The sequence below is a fragment of the Nasonia vitripennis genome, chromosome 1, assembly GCF_009193385.2.
Source record: "Nasonia vitripennis strain AsymCx chromosome 1, Nvit_psr_1.1, whole genome shotgun sequence".
NCBI classification, from domain to species: domain Eukaryota; kingdom Metazoa; phylum Arthropoda; class Insecta; order Hymenoptera; family Pteromalidae; genus Nasonia; species Nasonia vitripennis.
The window spans coordinates 3597295-3615111 of NC_045757.1; the positions used below are offsets into that span (position 1 = coordinate 3597295).

The 17817-nt window shown below is 45.1% G+C and overlaps 1 protein-coding gene across 16 annotated transcripts; it reads right to left on the bottom strand.

The window, feature by feature from the left end:
- Window positions 1–548: 548 nt before the first annotated feature.
- On the bottom strand, window positions 549–17192 carry LOC100123903 (RNA polymerase II degradation factor 1). Of its 16 annotated transcripts, none has more exons than XM_016981207.3 (15): window positions 16797–17192; window positions 15223–15366; window positions 12852–12948; window positions 11649–11711; window positions 10197–10390; window positions 9681–9955; window positions 9161–9422; window positions 8751–9090; window positions 8442–8668; window positions 8300–8363; window positions 6940–7068; window positions 5874–6170; window positions 4794–5067; window positions 4280–4548; window positions 549–4194 (listed from the first exon to the last, which is right to left on the bottom strand). In XM_016981207.3, exons 1-14 carry the CDS (start codon window positions 16932–16934, stop codon window positions 4281–4283), a joined length of 2772 nt encoding a protein of 923 aa, XP_016836696.1. In that variant the 5' UTR covers window positions 16935–17192; the 3' UTR covers window positions 549–4194; window position 4280. The 16 variants fall into 16 exon arrangements, with proteins under 16 accessions (XP_016836696.1, XP_016836693.1, XP_031777698.1 ...); XM_016981204.3 differs by having other exon boundaries at window positions 4794–5048; window positions 16797–17190; XM_008204824.4 differs by having other exon boundaries at window positions 3338–4194; window positions 4794–5048; window positions 8442–8665; window positions 16797–17191.
- Window positions 17193–17817: the final 625 nt, after the last annotated feature.

Consider the following 17817-nt stretch of genomic DNA (forward strand, 5'->3'; position numbering starts at 1 on the left):
TCGTATGTCGCAACAATTAAGTTTCATCATATTTTTATCCTTTAATTTAATATAATCGAAATTCGAAAATCCCTTCCTTCCTCTCCTTCGTCACCCCGTATTTACTCCTCACCCTCGTCGCCTCCCCCGCAGCAGCTTCTCCCGATTTTTTTATTTGTTCGTCGTTACAGTGGCGGAAGCGTTTTCCCCGCGCGGTTCAATCGTACGTTACGTCATTATTATATCCCGCGAGCGTCAACATATATATATATAAGGTATGTGTACGTATGCTCATACATCGTATAGCGAATCATCACGATAATGAATGCTCATTATTCTATTGCCGGTCCACGATACGATTATCACAATAACGAGTGTCTCGACGTTTCGATATACAAAAAATACACACACATACTCGTTTTTTTACTGCGCGCTTAAATGCGTGTCATATCTAGAAAAATCGGAATGTAAATTACCCAAGGCGTGTCGATGCAGTACCCTGTATGTAAAAACGTCTCGTCTCGTCATTCTCTCACTCGCGCACACTGGTATTTGTTTGTTTCTAGTTGTTTTTTTTTTTTTTCGATTTCACTACAAATCATATAACGATACAGTGTTCGAAAACGGGGGGCTGACACGCGAATGGGTGACGCTTCGACGCGATACTCGATTCTTTCTTTCGTTAGTTTTTCAGCTGGTTCACTCCGTTTTACTTTCAGTACGTATCGGTTTGTATTATATACACGTTAAACTTTGCTAATCGCCCCGACAACCGCGAGCTCAAGTGCCTTGACTATAACTATTTACATCTCTTCTTTTATAGGAAATTCGATAAACAATCGTCAACACAACGTTCGCGTACATCGTCTCGTCATATCTTCATGAATGACAGTTATTACGTATATATCGCTACTACACACTGTAGAAATAATAAAAAAAAAAAAATCGCAACGCTACACGTGTCTCTCGTGTGTAAAAATCTCTATTGAAAAATGCTCGTATACGCGAGATACTTCAAAAGAGGTGCGGTTTGAAAAATATCCAACCATAGTTAAAATTAGCGTATAAAATACATATACTATAATATATCGTCAATAATACTCTCGCCACACATATATACAATAAAAATCATGGAATAGATAACAACTGCCGACGGAAATTCGAAAAACCATCAAATTCGTTTATAAGTCAGCCGCGAGTAAAGGTACTATACTTAACGAACGAAAGCAAAAGGCAACAAATCTCTGAGAAATTCATTTGTATATCTTGGCAGGTCGCAAAACGTCACCCATCCAATTCTCGCGCGCGGCTCGCTTTCGTTTTTATATACGTAAAAAATGTTTATATCGTTTTACAAGACATCAAACTTTCTCTCCTTCCGTCTACTACGACAACTACGCTCTATAAGAGGGAACAGGGCTCAACAACACACTTGCTCTCTACATCGAATCGTGATCTCGGCTTTGAAGTTACTTTCCTCCACCCCCCCGATATACGCGCACACATTATCACACGCACGTATTATCGTAATATATACAAAGGCTTTTCGTAACAAACCTTTCGTTGTGCCACCTTCACGCGCTTTCTTTCTCTCTCATATTCGTTCCCACCGGTTTAATTGTTTTTTTTTTTTCGTTTTTTGTTTCTTTCGTTCGTTACAATGAGTCACATCGAAGTAGTGTAAATACAGAGTCTAATCTACGTATGTTGGATATATCGCGTCGAAAGAACGAAACGAAAAAAAAACTTGTTGAACGCGCACACGACAAAACGCTTCCGCTCATGCGCGCTCGTATGCGTATATGCTATAAATCCTCAGCGTTCTCATCATCATCATCATCATCATCATCCCTCGCACATCTCAAGTCTGCTCAAATCTGCTCGCTCTCGTCACTCTTTATATATTATATAATATATATTTATTAATATCTCGCATATATAATCGACATATTTGTAATACGGTAATATAATGCGGTCTATCTATTTATAATTAGGCGCAGAGACTAAGGCGGGAATGCAAACGAAATCCCGGGTAGCCTCAGACTCTTTTTTTATTTTTCTCTTCTTTTCTGTTTCCTTTCATATTTTTCCGCCTCTCTCGACATACACAGCTGCACATATATATCAATTTGTCGTGAATTCTCTCCCTCGCGCGTCTTTTAATCAGTTTTCGATCCCTCTCTCTCTCTCTCTCTCTCTTCTCGCTTCGTTTGAATTCGTGGATACAAAACGCGTCGCTCTTTTATTCTCCTCTCGTTTTGTTTTCTTTTTATTCGGACACACACGCGCCACCTCGCACATGATGCTTTTTTTTGGTTTTACTATGGTTTTTTATCTCCCACGTTTGTGTACTGTTAGTTTTATTCTCTTAACGATTATAATAACGGTTGCATCACACTTTGTTTCTTTGGTTTGGTATTTTAAGTTTTACCCGGGCATTTCTACACAGCCAAATCTTACGTGGCCCTCTAACACTCTAGTTATTGCGCTCTTAATCTCTTCTTTCCGTGACTTGTTGATTTTTCGTTTTTGGTTCCGACTTACGCACGCGGAAAATCATATAACGTGTATCGCGTACGTTGAACAGACGGTTTCTCATCGAGTCACTCGATTCGAACGCATATCAAGCCTCCCCTTCACTTCTGACTAGAGAACGAAATCGCAAGTTCGAAGGCGCTCTCCTCGCTCACGAAATTCACTCATCATGGACGAAATTTATTTTTTAATCGTTACGTGGTTAAAAAAATACTGGAAGACAATCAAATTATTGCGTATGTATCCGTGAGCAGTTAATCGTACAGAGGCTTTATAATAGCTGTTTTCAGCTAGTTGACTTTTTCGAAATCGCCGCCGACGAAAACGCCTCGAACTTGCCGTGTGTGAAACTCGAAAGAAAAGGAATCACCCTCAGCGCTGCAGCTGTCTGAATTGTCATTCAATTCTGTAGGCCCGAGTCGTCGTACAATCTCAAAATCGCATTCGAGTAAAAAAGCTAAGTTTCGCGTATACAAAGAGCACGCCGTCAAGTATCAAAACGATAAAATCCAAGAGTGTCCGGAATCGAACGAAAGCATGGTTGTTTTACTTCACAAAGTTCGAACGGGCAGTGTAGGCTCGCGAGATACAAAATGTTCGCGAGAAAATTCTAGAGGACAGTGATGACGGTCACAGTTAGGTAAAGAAAGAGGAATGTACAAAAACGTAAATTAAGAAAATCATTCACAAGCAAAAGCGCAAGAGTATAAGTCTACGTATATAAAACGAAGAAGAGAGTAAGAGCGCCGAAAGCTCTCGGGGCAGCTCCAGGCACTTGGCTCGAAAGTCTTCCGTTCAGTTTTTTTTAAAGTTTTTTTTTTTCGTAATTTTTGTTCGCTTTGATTTTGTCGGTACGGTTAGAGTCTACATTTTGTTCATGATTTTGTCGATTTGATTATATAAACATCGAGCGCGTAACTTTCGAGCGAGAGCCGGATTAAATATTTTAAAAGTCCGTGTCGGAATGTCGTTCCGTTAAAATAATAATCAATAGCAATAAACAGTATATATAAGTATAATCGTAACCATATAACAATGATATTAATAATAATATCAATAATAGCAATAACGATAATAATAATTAATCAATGAATTAATATAAGATAAGAATAATCAGAGTCTTGTCTCTTGTTGTGTGTATTGTTTGTAATCGCTGGCTCATGATCTACGTTTGGCTGTTTTGTAATATTTGCTTGAACGCTTTTATGGACGTGTGGATAACTGGATGGAGCGTGCTCTCGTGGATGTAATATTATTAATTTTTTTTCATCATCATCATCATCATCATCATCATTTTAAATCGTCAGTGGTGTTTCGTTACTCGTAGATCGGCAATAAAGAGGGACCACTGAGTGGGTCGCGGGGCGAAGGGGGACTTGGGGGGCGGGAACAGTAGTAGAGAGTGAGAGATAGTAGTGAGATAGTGAGAGAGAGAGAGTTTAGGAGGAGGAGGAGTAGGAGCTGGTTTTATTATTGCTCTGAGCCTTTTCCGGAGCCCCAGAATTTGTCGAAGCGATTGCGCGCCTTCTCGAGGAGATCGGTAGCGTGTTGCTCCTGTGGAACTGCTGCTGTTGCTGCTGCTGGCTGTGACGCAGTCCCTGCGTCGCTGCCCTCCATCTTGGTTTTGGATTCGAATTCAAAGACCGGCTCTTCCAGACAGTGCGGTGCTTCCTGCGACATCTGGAAAAAACGTTTAAGCAATGATTTACTGAAGAATACCATACTTGAGAATTGAGTTTGAGTGAAACGAAACTTTGTCACCTACCTCATCCTTGACTATCGTTGCCAGCGGGCTGTCCCTCTCGGCCAGCGAGTCCTCCTGTTCCTTGTGGCCGTTGGTCCCGCTGAAGCTGCCCAGCGAGACGCTCTCGCTCTCCGGCGACTTGTAGCCCGACTGCTGTTGTTGCTGCTGCTGCTGCTGCTGCTGTTTGTGCTCCGTCAGTTTTAACTGCTTTTGCAGATCCGGGGCCGCGGACTGCGGACCCAATCCGGCCCAACTCCTTGCTTCGCTGTGCGCTCGCGTCGGCGGCTCGCCTGGTAGAAATTCGACGATTTAAGCTCAACCGTTGAATCTACGGGGTTTCGCGACAATTTACGTCCCCTTTAAGCCTATATGTAAGTTAGATTCACGAGAAAACGTGCCGAGGTATCGAAAAGGCCCAATAAGTGAACCCATGAACTATTTTCCATTTGTATGTCAAATACCGACTGTGAACTGTGAAGGACGATTCAGTTTACAGCTAGTTTGGCATTCGCATGAAAACGACTGTCCAACTCACCCTCCCGGACGTTTTGAGTGACAGTGAAGGTCTTGCCGGTGTCGAGGGGTACGGTCCAGTTGACGGGCTCGGGCGAGCGCATTATCATCTGTTCTGGTGACTTGACGCGCGTCGGTTCCGGCGGGCTCTTTACCACAGGCTCGTCGTCTATCCACCCAGGCTGCGGTGGATGCGGTGACTCGACTGCCTGGGATACCTGCTGGTGCGGAGACTGGACGCCGCTGACGCCGTTCGCTGCTGCTGCTGCTGACTCCGCTGGAACGAGCCGCCAGAGCTTACTCGCGAGGTGCGCTTCCGGACTTTCGGTCTTTACGACGATCTTGCGCAAGGCTTCTCTCGCTCATGACTAATTATTTTTGTCTTCACCTTCAACGAGAGTCGAGAGGCCCGCGCACGATCTCTGACCACATTCACATATATACGACCAGATTTGTTTTTCATAATTATATTTCATAGGTATATATAGTTTCCTATTTTTACGATCAACATTAAACACACACTTTTATAACACACTGTGTTCGGCTGTCTTGGTTTTCGCGGGCAGGCGTTGTTTTGGCAAGGCAATAATAGCATATAATAAAAATCAGATGCGAATATAAGCAAAAGTGTTGGGTGGTTGCCTCAGGCAGACGAACAGTTGAGTGACACTTGGTGTTGTCATCATCATATATTGAAAAAAAAAAAAGAAAAGAAAAGGTTTTGACTTACATTTTTGCATATAAACGAGGTATATAAAAGTACAGAGAGAGAGAGAGAGAGAGGGGTAGAGAGAAAGGTATTACGAACAAGCGACTATGTCTTTTAGCTGATGAACATCGATGATGCTGGTGATGAAGGAACAGTAGTAGTGTTTACCCTGTACTGGAATCGCGTGATCTTTCGCGTGATTTTATAGAAACAAAGCCACGAGAAAGATCAAGTCGTCCTCCAAGTTTCAGAGCACACACGCGTAAATGAAATCGAGGTACATGTATGTTAGGTTGGATGAGACACGTGTGAATGACACTACGTTAATAAGACAAGGTGATGAGAGAGAGAGAGACAGTGAGTGTGAGAGTGCAGTGATCGCATGCTACTTACTAGCTTGGCCGGCTTGACTAGTAGGCTGCGGCTGCGGCTGCCTTAGGGGCGTTTTGGAGTAGGCAGCAGGTTGACGCTGCGCCTGCTTAGTAGCAGCGCTGGCGGCTGGCTGCACGCGGCTGATCGACTGTCGCGCGTTTTGTTGTGCGTTTAGTGACTGTGCTGACTTCGCGTTCGCGGAGGTACTCGTCTGAGAGGCGGCGGCGGCGGCGGCTAAGTTCGCGCTACCCGCTAATGTACTGATGGGCTTTGCATGATGAGCAGGGCGATGGGGAGGAGCATTGGTTGCGAGGAAGGCTAGAACATACGACGTTACAACATATGGCTTTTTTTAATCATTTTTTTTTTTTTCCAATCAATTCACTGCTTCGTTTCTTTTCTTCTCTTTCTCTTTTATTCCTTCCTCCACCCAAATCATCGCGAGCGCGATAATCTCATCGTCATATTTATTCAGTTACTGCACGTACCATCGAGAGTCCGTATAGACTCTCGTTGTGCTTTCTCTTGCTCAACGACTACTCGTTATTGAAGAACCAAACTACTTTGTTAGAGGCTACGCTAAGAGTTAGCAAAATAACGCTACTTTATTCGTATATAATTCATCGTACAGTGAGGCAGTAGTATAGTAGTGGTACAGAAAAAGAGATCCGGAATAGGACGGTGCGATGATCGCGTTCGTCAAGCTGCATAGCGGTGCATTCGTTTCAGCGATAAGGATCGAGGTTTTATTTCAATTTTGCAATATTTAAACTTCGAACGTACGTCGATCCTCATAACCGATTGAAAAGTAGGCAACTATACCATGTACCGTGCATTGTCAGCGTTTCTCGAAAAAAGCCGACGTTACTCGCGCGGAAAACGCGACTTTCGGGTTTTCGAATAATCGAGCTTATTTGTATGAGAATTCGATGAATGAATGTCGGGTGAGAGAACGAAACTCGACGGCAAAATCATGTACAGAAATATAGAGAGAGAGAGAGAGAAAGACAGTAGTAATTATCGTGAGAGAAATATAAGACAGAGAGAACAGTGGTGAGAGTGGAAGAATCTAGCTGGGGAGACATACGTTTGGATGAAGCCGTCGATGCAGTAGAATAGGGTCTTCTGCGCAGACGAGTCGTCGACTCGCTTCTCGATCTCGGGCCGGTGCTTGCGGACGACGACGCTCGATTCGTCTTCCAACGCGAGACTGCGCCTATATGGTATACGCATAGCGAATAGTCTCTTTTTTTATATGCACTCGATAGGCTACTCTCCGCGACTTTTTTTTCTCTTTTTACTTATGATCATTAAGGTGCGCTTGGTCAAGCTGTGAGCTGATGCTGCATGAGCGGTTTGAATCGGCCGACGATTTTTTTTTTCTCATACCGAGCGGTTCTTTTCTTTCTTATTCTTGAAGAGAGCGGATGAGAAGATTTTTAATGAGTTAAGAGGGAGGAGCGAACGATATGTATATAATTAATCTAAAGGCGCGCAAAAAGCTTGTGACAGAATAGTAGATGTAATGATAAACGCTACTCATAACGAAACCATAAATTCAAGGGTTGTATATAAAGATCACTACGGATATATCGCACATTCTCTGCTCTATGTTATGCCTAGATCTACTGTCGCAAAATAAACAAACGGCAGAGAAAAGTTGAATGTATAACAATAGAGAAGGCATAATTCAACCGAGAGAATACAGAGAGGCATACAAAAAGTGTATAACTATAGATAATATAAATATATGTATATATTACAAACAAAATGCGTCATTAAACCATTAGGGTCTCTCATGCACGCCCCTAGTTATAAAAATACACTGACACTGCTTGTTCAACGAATCGACGAGAGTACAATATTCAGTTATAGAGAGAGAGAGAGAGAGAGACGCCAGCAATAAAGCTACTGATTTATAATATCTCATACATCATCGCAATATGCTATGAAATCGTAAGTATACTTGTACTCTCGCGGGTTATCATATATAACTTTACGAGTTGGACGTATGTGGCATATAATATGTATAAATAGATAAAACGTAACTCAATGAGATCTCAAGAACCTTATACAGATGTATTGTGTGGTATATAGTGAAGTAGTAGTAGTAGTAGTAGTAGTAGTAGTAGTAGTAGTAGTAGTAGTAGTAATATGACATACAAAGAGCAATCCAAGTCCTAATGACGCACGGTAACATACGAGTTACTTATATTCTAATGAGTATCAACTGCGAGCTTTTTATGCACGATAAGATGCAAAAGAATCCAATAAAAATGATAGTATAAAAAATAAAACAGAAGACCACTGCATTCGATCGTTCATGTAGTATATAACAATAGTATATGATATCGAATGTTCGGTGTCCGTCTCGGTTGTAAAACGATAGGTCTGAATGAGAGATGGTATATAAAAAGCATCGAATGAACCTGCCGGTCATTACTTACTCGGTCGGGGATGCCTTTCGCGCTCGGAGCTCTTTTCCCTCATCTCCTTGTCCTTCTCCTTCTCCTGCGGGACAGAAAAGAAAGGGCTTCGTCAAAAATAAAGAACGACGAAACTCTCGAGGAGGAAACTCTCCGAAGCAACCTTGAGATCCTTAGCAACGGATGGCGGACGCTGAGGATGACGTTTGGGCGAGCGACGCTCAACGACGCTGGGCCCGACGCTCTGGGAACGCGCGCTGCGCGGACTGTTCTTCGGGCTGGGCTTCGAGCGCGGCTGAGTATCCGTCTGCTGCTGGTTCTCGTCTCGGCGCCGGGGCATCACGGGCTCCAGCTTCTCTCTCGTCGGAGAGGGGAGCAGTGCACCGTCAGCTTTGCAAAAGTCGGCCAGCGATATTATTTTCCATATCTATACACCTTCGTAAATTGCATAAAAGGAGGAAAAGCTTCCTACCAGCACCCGTCGTCCGGTCGAGATGATGGCGTATGAAAAAGTCCTTGCGAGCGAGCCGGGCTAGCGCGGCTCTGTTGTCCTCGGCTTTGACGTCCTCAGCGGTGAGCGTCTGGTGCAGCGGTCGTGCGTGTGCCTGCACCGAGGACGGCCTGCCGGCCGGTGCGACTTGAGCTGCCTGGACAGCCGCGGCTGGGCCGACCTTTCTCGTGTTCTCCTTCTCCTTCTCCTCTTTGGTGGCCGACCTGGCCAGCGACAGCGCGTTCAGCGCATGATTGTTCGACACGCGCTTCCACAGCGTCGCCTCGTCCTCGGTCGCCATTCCGCCGCCCCAGTCGCGGTGCTGAAGTGGAATAGAATTCATTGGTGAACAGTTTGCCATGCTGCAATCGACGATGAACGTGAGAATATACCTTGTACTCGTCGGCGAGTCGCTTGAGCTCGCGTCTGAGCTCGATCACTTCCGTGGCGGAGAAGGGCCTCTCCTGAGTCTTCCTGAACTCGCCGCCGATAGGTCCTCCCGGCTGCTCGGCTATCCTGACGGCTCGGTTGCCGGACTTCTTCAGCGTCAGCTTCAGCTCCACCGCGTCGAGCTCGTCCTGCTCGTCGGCCTCCGGAAGCGCGCCGTCCATCCGCACCAGCGGCTCCAGTTCCGAAGCCTGCACGCCGTCCCGTCTGCTTTGGCAATGAAAATAAAAAAAATCTAATTCAAGTCAACCAACAACCTCATCGACAACGTATTACATCGGATAAGACTCGCGCGATAAGATCTCAATCCATAAAGCAGCCCTTCGGCATAAAGAGAGCAAACAACTTTGACAAAATCCCATTTCCCTTTAGATACACGAGTCATCCTCGAGTCGAGGCGCGCGATAAGAGCCGAGCCAAGAAGACGAAGAACGTATATGCGTGTAAGAACTACATTACACTCGCCTGTGATCGATCGCGGCGTGCTGGCGCTTCTTGTGGACGGGCGCCGGCGCCGCGGCCATGATCGAGCCCTGCTTCAGCGCACCCATACTCAGGGACTTCCTGGGCACCTGCTGTTGCTCGTTGCTCAGAGCTTCGTCCTTGCTGTGGGCTATTATCTCGCCGTTTGTCAGCTGGTGCTGCTGCCGACGCGGCCAAGCGAACTGCAATCTGTACTCGGTGCTTATCCGGGTTATCGCTTTGCTCAACTGCGAGGCTGGCAGTGTCTTCGTCACCTCCTGCGGACATCGGAAAGTTCAAGTTTCAAAGTGTTCGTTACAAGTTAGTAAGAGAATTTCTTCGAGCATTTTATACTTTGATAGGCAATTTCAAAGATTAACAAAGGTTGGCGAATAAATATAATTCAAAAATTGAGCAATGCCGACGTTTCGAATGAAATCTTTTCTCAATCGAATCATCGTCTACACCTCCCACGACAAAAAAAAAAAAAAAAAATCGAACACACGTCACAGGACTCACTCTAACTTTGTCAGCTACGACATTGGAGTCGAGGGCATCGATCCCACCACCGCCGCCGCCGCCCACGAGGCCGCCTCCATCGGCCGCCTGGATATTGGCATGTTGCTGAGCGGCTGACGATATGAACTCGTGCGTTCTGTAAGCCAGCTCCGGGCACTTCTTCCGCCTTGGCAGTGGCGGCTCCAGACTCGTCCCTGAAAAACGTCCCAGCCTAGCGTTATCCCAGCACACCTACACTATAGCGACGTCCTCGCTTATATTAAAAATTTTTTTTTTTTTTTTTTTCGTCATCGCAATATTTCAATACACCACTGGGTATAACAGTACATACGCGCGGGTCAACCCGGAACAAGCTACGCATCATAGCAGTATCTATAAGTCGATAAGCTCGAAGCTCGATTTTTTAATATTACACGGCCTTTAAGCTGTATATTACGTTACGTAATTTTTTAACACAGGCGCGCGATTCGAAACTGTATAAAGGCCGTGTGTTATTCCCTCCTCCTCTCGATCGAATCTCGTATATATATATATATATATATATATACACACTCATACGTGTATGTGTGCGTCTGAAGTGTCCGAAACGTGACTGTGTATAACGTAGGTGTATCAATGGTAGACTCTTTTATTCTTCCTCGAACACGTGCAGCGATCGGATGATACATGCAACGCGTGTCATGTCTTGCTTTCGCTCTTCTTCGTATAATAATATTAATGTGTAAATAAGATCGTGTCCGTGTGTCCAGCCTGTGATGGGCTATACGATAAGCGTTTGCGTTGTGCCATGTGCAGTGCAATTGAAGAAAAAAAAAAATTATGTCTATGTCACACTCGCGTATACGATTATCGTGTCTGTGTGCGCATATAGTCGCACAGCTCGTATACGCGAGATAACTATCAAGGCTGATGTAATCAGAGGTGTGAGTGATGTGCACACGTTTCAGCTCGTGTTGTACCTGATGTGAGAGTAGACCTGCATCGGCTGAATTTTTAATCGTCGCTCATGATATTAAGCTTGAAAATAAAATCGGCATGCAAAGTTAATGTGTTTATATATAGTATAAAAAAGGCTATTATATGCGGGTTGAGAGAAATTAAAGGAAGCAGCGACATGCGCTCACTACAGTTTATACGCTGGATGTCTAGTCAAAAACATCGTGTCTTGGAGAAAAATATTATATAATGTCAACACGTGTATCCTGATCGACGAGTCTGTACTGACAATTGTGTGTATACTCGCGGAAAAGTAAAAATCGTTAAGAAGCAGAGGCTAATTCAATGTAAAGTTTGTCAGTGTGTCTGATATAAGAAAAAGCTTACAGATGTTTATAATATATACGCGTTTCGAGTATGTAATTTACAACATAATAGTATTATAACATAATCAATAAGGCTCGAAAGCATTGTCAGCTATGGAGAGCTGCTGCGGCTCTGTTATTGGCTCCTTACCTTCGTTATTTTCATCCTCGATGGACTTGGCTGATTGCAGTTTTGCGCCCCCCGCGTCTTTCGCTGAAAAAAAAACGTTTCGCAGCTTCGGCTCGTATACCCTCAAATTTGTCTATTTTTGTTTTTTTTTTTTTGTATTTTTTGCTTCTGCATTATTAAGGTCGGTATCGCGTCTGCCGATCTATCTGGGTATATCTCTAAGCTTATGTATGTATATGTATACAGTTAATGTGTATGGGCGAATTGTCGCTCGCAACAGAAACGAAAAATCGAGAAGAATATAAGTTTATGAAATAAGTATAAAAACGTGAGAAATAATAAATATGGAACCTGGTATTATGACACTATGTCTAATATTGTAGTCTATGTGTTGGAAAAAAAAATTCTAGTTTGGGGCACACCTCGCATCTACTGCTATGTGTACAGGCTGTTTTTGTTAAATAAAAAATTAAAGATGGTACGTAGGTGGAACGACCAAAACGAACAACCATATATATTAAGAATAAGTGTGTGTGTGTGTGTGTGTGTGGGAAGGGAAATCAAAGACATATGTGAAAAACAAGTCAGAGAGTAAAACAATGAGAGACGAGTGTGTGAGTAGTTGTAGAATACGTGTCCGTGTGTATATTCATATAGAGCGTGAGTGAGACACAAAAGACAACATTTATAATATATATTCATAAGATATAGTATAATAAATCAGACTAGAGATCATATTCGGAATTAAAAAAAAAAAAAAAAAAAAAGAAGACAATGGAGTCGCGAGTGACTTTTCAATATGTACCAGATTCGCTCGTCGTCTCTAACGATATCAACGATGACTCTACAGATTTTTTTCTCCAAATTGTATATTATACAGAAAAGAAGACTACTGTGATATATCGTTCACATGGGAGGAGTCGTCGCTTATCGATTGACGCTATACGATCGCGCGCGTCTACTCTATACTATATGCGGTATAATTATAAACATAGGTTCATCGTTAAAAAACATTCTTCCACTACAGCTATGCATGTAATGCGAGATATCGAGACAAAGACGTATGGAGATTATTTTGAGAGAGAGAGAGAGAGAGAGAGAAAAAAATGAAAAATAAAGGTTGTACGCATGGCGAATTCTTCACTAATGGGCTAATATAGTCCAATCGACGAGTATAAATAGTAGCCATACTGATGTGCGCAGATGCAGTCGAACACAACTTACTCGGCGGTGCCTGAGGTGCCCTTCGCACCACGGTGTGCTCCTGATTCGGCCCCGTGTACTCGTGCCACGTGTACGTGCTCCTGTACTCCGAGTGGAGCTGAAACATGAGAAAAATTTCACAGTCAGTTTTATATCCTCGGAATAACATCTAATAATAAAGTCTCGCGTGACGCTCGTCAATAAGGCAAAAAACAAGTCGACCGAGGAAGCTCATAACGATTTCGCGCGCAAGACTTTGAACTTTGGTAAAACCTTTATTGATTGGCATGTGCGAGCGCTCGTAGGCGGCTTATAATGTGTGTATAACGCACGCGTGCACACGCCAGTTCTCTCGTGTATATCTGGGCCATTTATTATCGCGACGAAACCGTACAAATGGACAAACGAAGGTCTCCCCCTCCCCCCTAGGCTCGTTTTCTCTCTCGACTTTTAATATGTATAACGATAGAGCGAAATGTCACCGCTTCGTTATTAGTGTATTTTGACCTAGTTCGTTGCCGCGCGCGCGCGCGTGTGTGTGTATTCTAGCTGTATGCCTGTTTAACAGCTCGAAAATAGAATAGGCGCATATCGATTTTGCGTCGTCAGCGTTTTTAAAACTCCCGCCGTTTTAATCCTGCACTTCTTCTTGTGTGCATAAAAGAAGAAATTTTTTGAGAGAAAGAGAGCATACTCGGTGTATGTGATGCAGTCGCGCGCTGCGGTGCTATGTAATCCGCGAGAAGAGGATCGATCGGCTATAATGTAAGACGAGTGTGTGTGTGTGTGTGTGTACAAAGTCAAGGCGCAGTGAATTTCGAGGAATTCGTATTCAGCCCGGGAGTCTTGCCTATTGCACGTGGGTATAGGCGGATTATCGGCGGGATTTAATCGCGCGAGAAACGTTCACACAATCGAATTCTATACCCAAGTCCGCACCTAAGACAATGAAAAGCAGGAAAAATCGTTAAACCGACGAATGAAAGAGAAGAAGAGTCAGTCGGAGAGACAGCGGTTTAACGAGAATCAGCGAACATCAGGTGCGTCATTTAGCCGAGTCTCACGAGTCTAGCTGCCAAGTCAGTTAAAATTTTACTGCTCCTTTTCTCTTACAGGCGAGAGAGATATCGATCGCGCCGCGACTTGTATCCTTGGCTCCTATACACACAGATATACCATAGCCGCGTGCACCCTACCGGCGACGGCGGCAGGACGTCAGTCGGTGCACACAAGCAGCTATATATACATATATATATATATATATATATATATATACCTAACGACACTTGAAGTCGGCGGCTCTCTCTCTCTCTCGAGTGGTATGAGTCAACGTACTGTACTGGCCGCCAGAGAGAGAGAGAGAGAAGCATAAAGTGGCGCAATGCGTGATTCTTTCTCCCCCTCTGATGAACGGCTTTCGTTGCACCTTGTCTACCTTGATTTCTAAGCCGTTATATGCACAGGGCTTGGGGCGAGCGTAAAAAACGCGTGTCCGCAGTATATGCTCGGATCACGCGACGTCGCTGCCGAAAACTTACGGCAATGCGACGCGCGGCCTCGATTTTCGTCGTCGTCTTAAAGTACGCACCTCTGTACCACCCCCGCACAAGGCGATAAAAAAAAAAAAAAAAAAATTTCTCCGCATCCCGCACGCAGATACATATAGCCTGCAGATTGAGACGCTACAAGAGGAAGAAGTGCTGTCGAATCGATAGGGCCGTTTTCCCTTTGACATCAGTCGCCAGCCTCGTCGCCAGAGAGCCGAGAGAAATTTTTCCGGCTACCGGAACTGGAGCGGCGCAGATGTATACGTATATATCTTATATAGAGACGATTGCTATCAGCCGCCGTCTATCGGCATTTTATACACCAGTCGCCGCGACTATCGACAAAGCAATATCGCTCTCGGGACACGCATCATTGAAATTTCATTCGGCTCTCTATCTCCGTTGTATCCATATTTTAACACGACCGAGCGAGCCTCCCTATTTATACAGCGAGAATTTGTATGATAATCGCGACGAGAGCTGTTTTTATTACGTAACGCCAATTTTTGCGTGCGCGCGCGACCTTGTCTCGTCCTTGCGCCGGGTAGAACGTGCGAAGGGCCACACCGTAGGATCGAGACTTCCGGTTCCGGGGATTCCCCGCCGTTCCTCACACGGCTGACTTAACCTCAAACTTTAGCACTATTGCGACAACTCGCCGCTTCGAAACTGACACCGCGATGGATACGGTTTACGGATATTACTTCCTCGCCCGGAACCTTACATTATGCAGCGAACGATGAGGACATAGCATTAACAAATAATCGAGCGTAATGTACGAGTTTTAATTGAAAAATCAATATCGCGCGGCCGAGTGCAGGAGATATAGCATATACATGTCGTACCTTGTCTATCGGCATGGCGGGGCACGCGCGGCAGAGGTTCCAAAAAGAGCCGATCATGACGAGGCTTCCTCGACGAGAAACGACCCGATGCTGACTCCGTGGCTCTGTCGCTACTGCTGATGTCGCCGCTACTGAGTACTGCTGCTGCACACACGCACACACACACACACATACACTAACTCTTCCTTCCTTTTGCCCCTCCCTCGACACGGCTGGCTATACCCTGGGCTTTAATGTACTCTGAGTTACGCTCCTTGAACTGATCGAAACCTAGGGTATAGGCACATCGCACTAATGATCGAAGGAGGGCACACACAGGCTATAAGAGAGCAGACAAACGCGAAAGAGAGAAAGAGAGAGAGAGACTGGCGATGGCTAACGAGCGAGCGCTGCGGCACTAGCTGCACACACACACACACACACACCCCCTACACAAGATATTATCGATTGCGCGCGTGCGGCGTCTCTATCCCCCCCCCCCCGCGGAAAATCTCTCTCTTTTTCTCCCTGCCCCACAGATACGTCCGCAATATCTCACACTTACAGCTCCACTCGATTAATCTCCAGAGAGTCGAATTTTAACAAAGTCGACTATGTTACAGGTACAGGCCGTAAAATGTGGAACGAGATAGAGAGATCTGAGTCTCCCCAGCGGCCGGCGATACGTGTGTACAAGAGCAGAACGTCCGCCACTGGACGACTACTGCGATATGCCGGCGCTGTACTGCGGCGGTGAGGGTGAGCCTGTCCCGCGCAGACGCGCAACCCTATACACGTCGCTCGATACTCGCGAAGACTAGAGTATATACGGCGCGAGAAACTCCCTCTAGCGGGATGGTTCGACTCTCTCTCTCTCTCTCTCTCGCTCTACTAAAGAGGATTCAGGATGGTGATCGATATTCGATGCGAGAGTCGATACCTCGCGCAATGTCGATGGATGCTCGAGAGAAGCTCGAAAGCTGCATGCAAAATGCACAATGACACTTTCCGCCGAATCAGCAGACACCTATATACCTATACATTCACACACTCTCTATTGTTGTTCTCTGGCTTATCAGCACACGTATACATACACGGCTTATAGCCGTTCGATCGATACGCGCGTTCTATATACACAGCAGTGCGATATGAAAAGGTAAAGAGGCGCAGCAGCAGCAGCAGCAGCAGCAGCAGTGGCAGAGGCTTTTAAAGTAACCGCTAATAATAGCGGCCTCGGCATCGATTATACCCTCCCAACGACGAGGGTGTGTGCTCTCTCTCTCTCTCTCTCTCTCTCTCCTATACACGCCTGCCAGAGGCTATTATTATCATCATCGTCGTCGTGTATAATAAACCTTCGAGACAGTCGAAGAAATAGCTAATACGATAGACACTGATTTCGAGCATCGCAAACAGGGGTGAACAAAATATCATGCTCTGCGCGCGCGCGCGCGCAAGCTAAACGGTCGCTGAACCCTCTCCTCTCCCTCTGTGTGTACACACTGAGCGTCTAGATATATATATATATAGGCGAGAGGAGAAATCGCGACCTAACCTACTAGGTTATATCGCGTAATAACGGAGGATGTACTCACGAGATAGGTCCTCGAGTGTTTCTTGTGCTTGAGGTTAGCCGAGCGTTTCTTCCGCCCGTTTATAGGCTGCTTGCCGTTGTTGTTGTTGTTGTTGTTCTCCTTGCTGGGCGTGCTGTGGTTCGACTTGTTGGCGGGCATCCTCGGGCCCCCACTGACGAGAGTGTTCTATATTTACTTTTTGTCCCCCCCCCCCCACCCCACCCGATCACTTTGCGCGTATACTTCACTTTTACAATTTAATAACGATATAGAATGTTTATCGTTGTTCTATTACACAGGCTCGGACGAACTAGAGGCGCGCGCGCGAGACGAGGGATGGATACAACACGCACCTGATGCGAGAGCGACTGATGCAGCTGCTCTGGCTGTGCTGCTGACACACAATCGAGAATTGAACTGCCGAGCGACATGCGCGACGGATCAGCGGACGATGCGCGCGCGATCTTGATTCTCGCCGCTATATTATATGCAGTCTCCCTCTCTCAGCTATATATCTGTATGTGTACATACATGCTGATTGAGCTTTCTTTCAAGCGCTTATACCTGTCACTTGCATTGCGGCTTTGCCGCTGTATATATATATATATATATATATGTATACAAGTGTATGTACATGCACCTGCTGAGTCGGTGTAATTAATTTAAGAAATACAGCCGGATTGGTTATTTATCGGTGAAAACGTCAGAGGACGAAAAGATAGTTCACGTAAGAGAGAAGTGGGTTATACGGCGAATCGATCGGCAAGGATTTTTCGAGTGGATGCGGCTGTACTCGAGAGGAGCTCTGCAGCTGTTGTGCAATATATAACCGTTAGGAATTTCGAATTTTTTGAAATTCAAAAATATTCACACGAAATCTATAAGATCACACAGCGCGCGCTTCGCTATATCAGTAGTAACAGATGACATCGTTCAGACGCTTATAACAAGTACCTACATTACTCGCCGAGCGCGCGCGCGCGCGCGCGTACATATGATAAATGAATAACGCGCAACGAACTCGGCCGTTAGACATACTTGC

What these genes read in the sequence shown, in the direction of transcription:
- LOC100123903 (XM_016981204.3), bottom strand. Translation starts at nt 16,934, where the DNA reads ATGCCCGCCAACAAGTCGAACCACAGCACGCCCAGCAAGGAGAACAAC. An exon ending in CGACCGGACGACGGGTGCTG is followed by an intron (nt 8,669 to 8,750) that starts GTAGGAAGCTTT and finishes ACTTTTGCAAAG; the next exon opens with CTGACGGTGCACTGCTCCCC. An exon ending in TAGTCAAGCCGGCCAAGCTA is followed by an intron (nt 5,049 to 5,873) that starts GTAAGTAGCATG and finishes GGCTCGTTCCAG; the next exon opens with CGGAGTCAGCAGCAGCAGCA.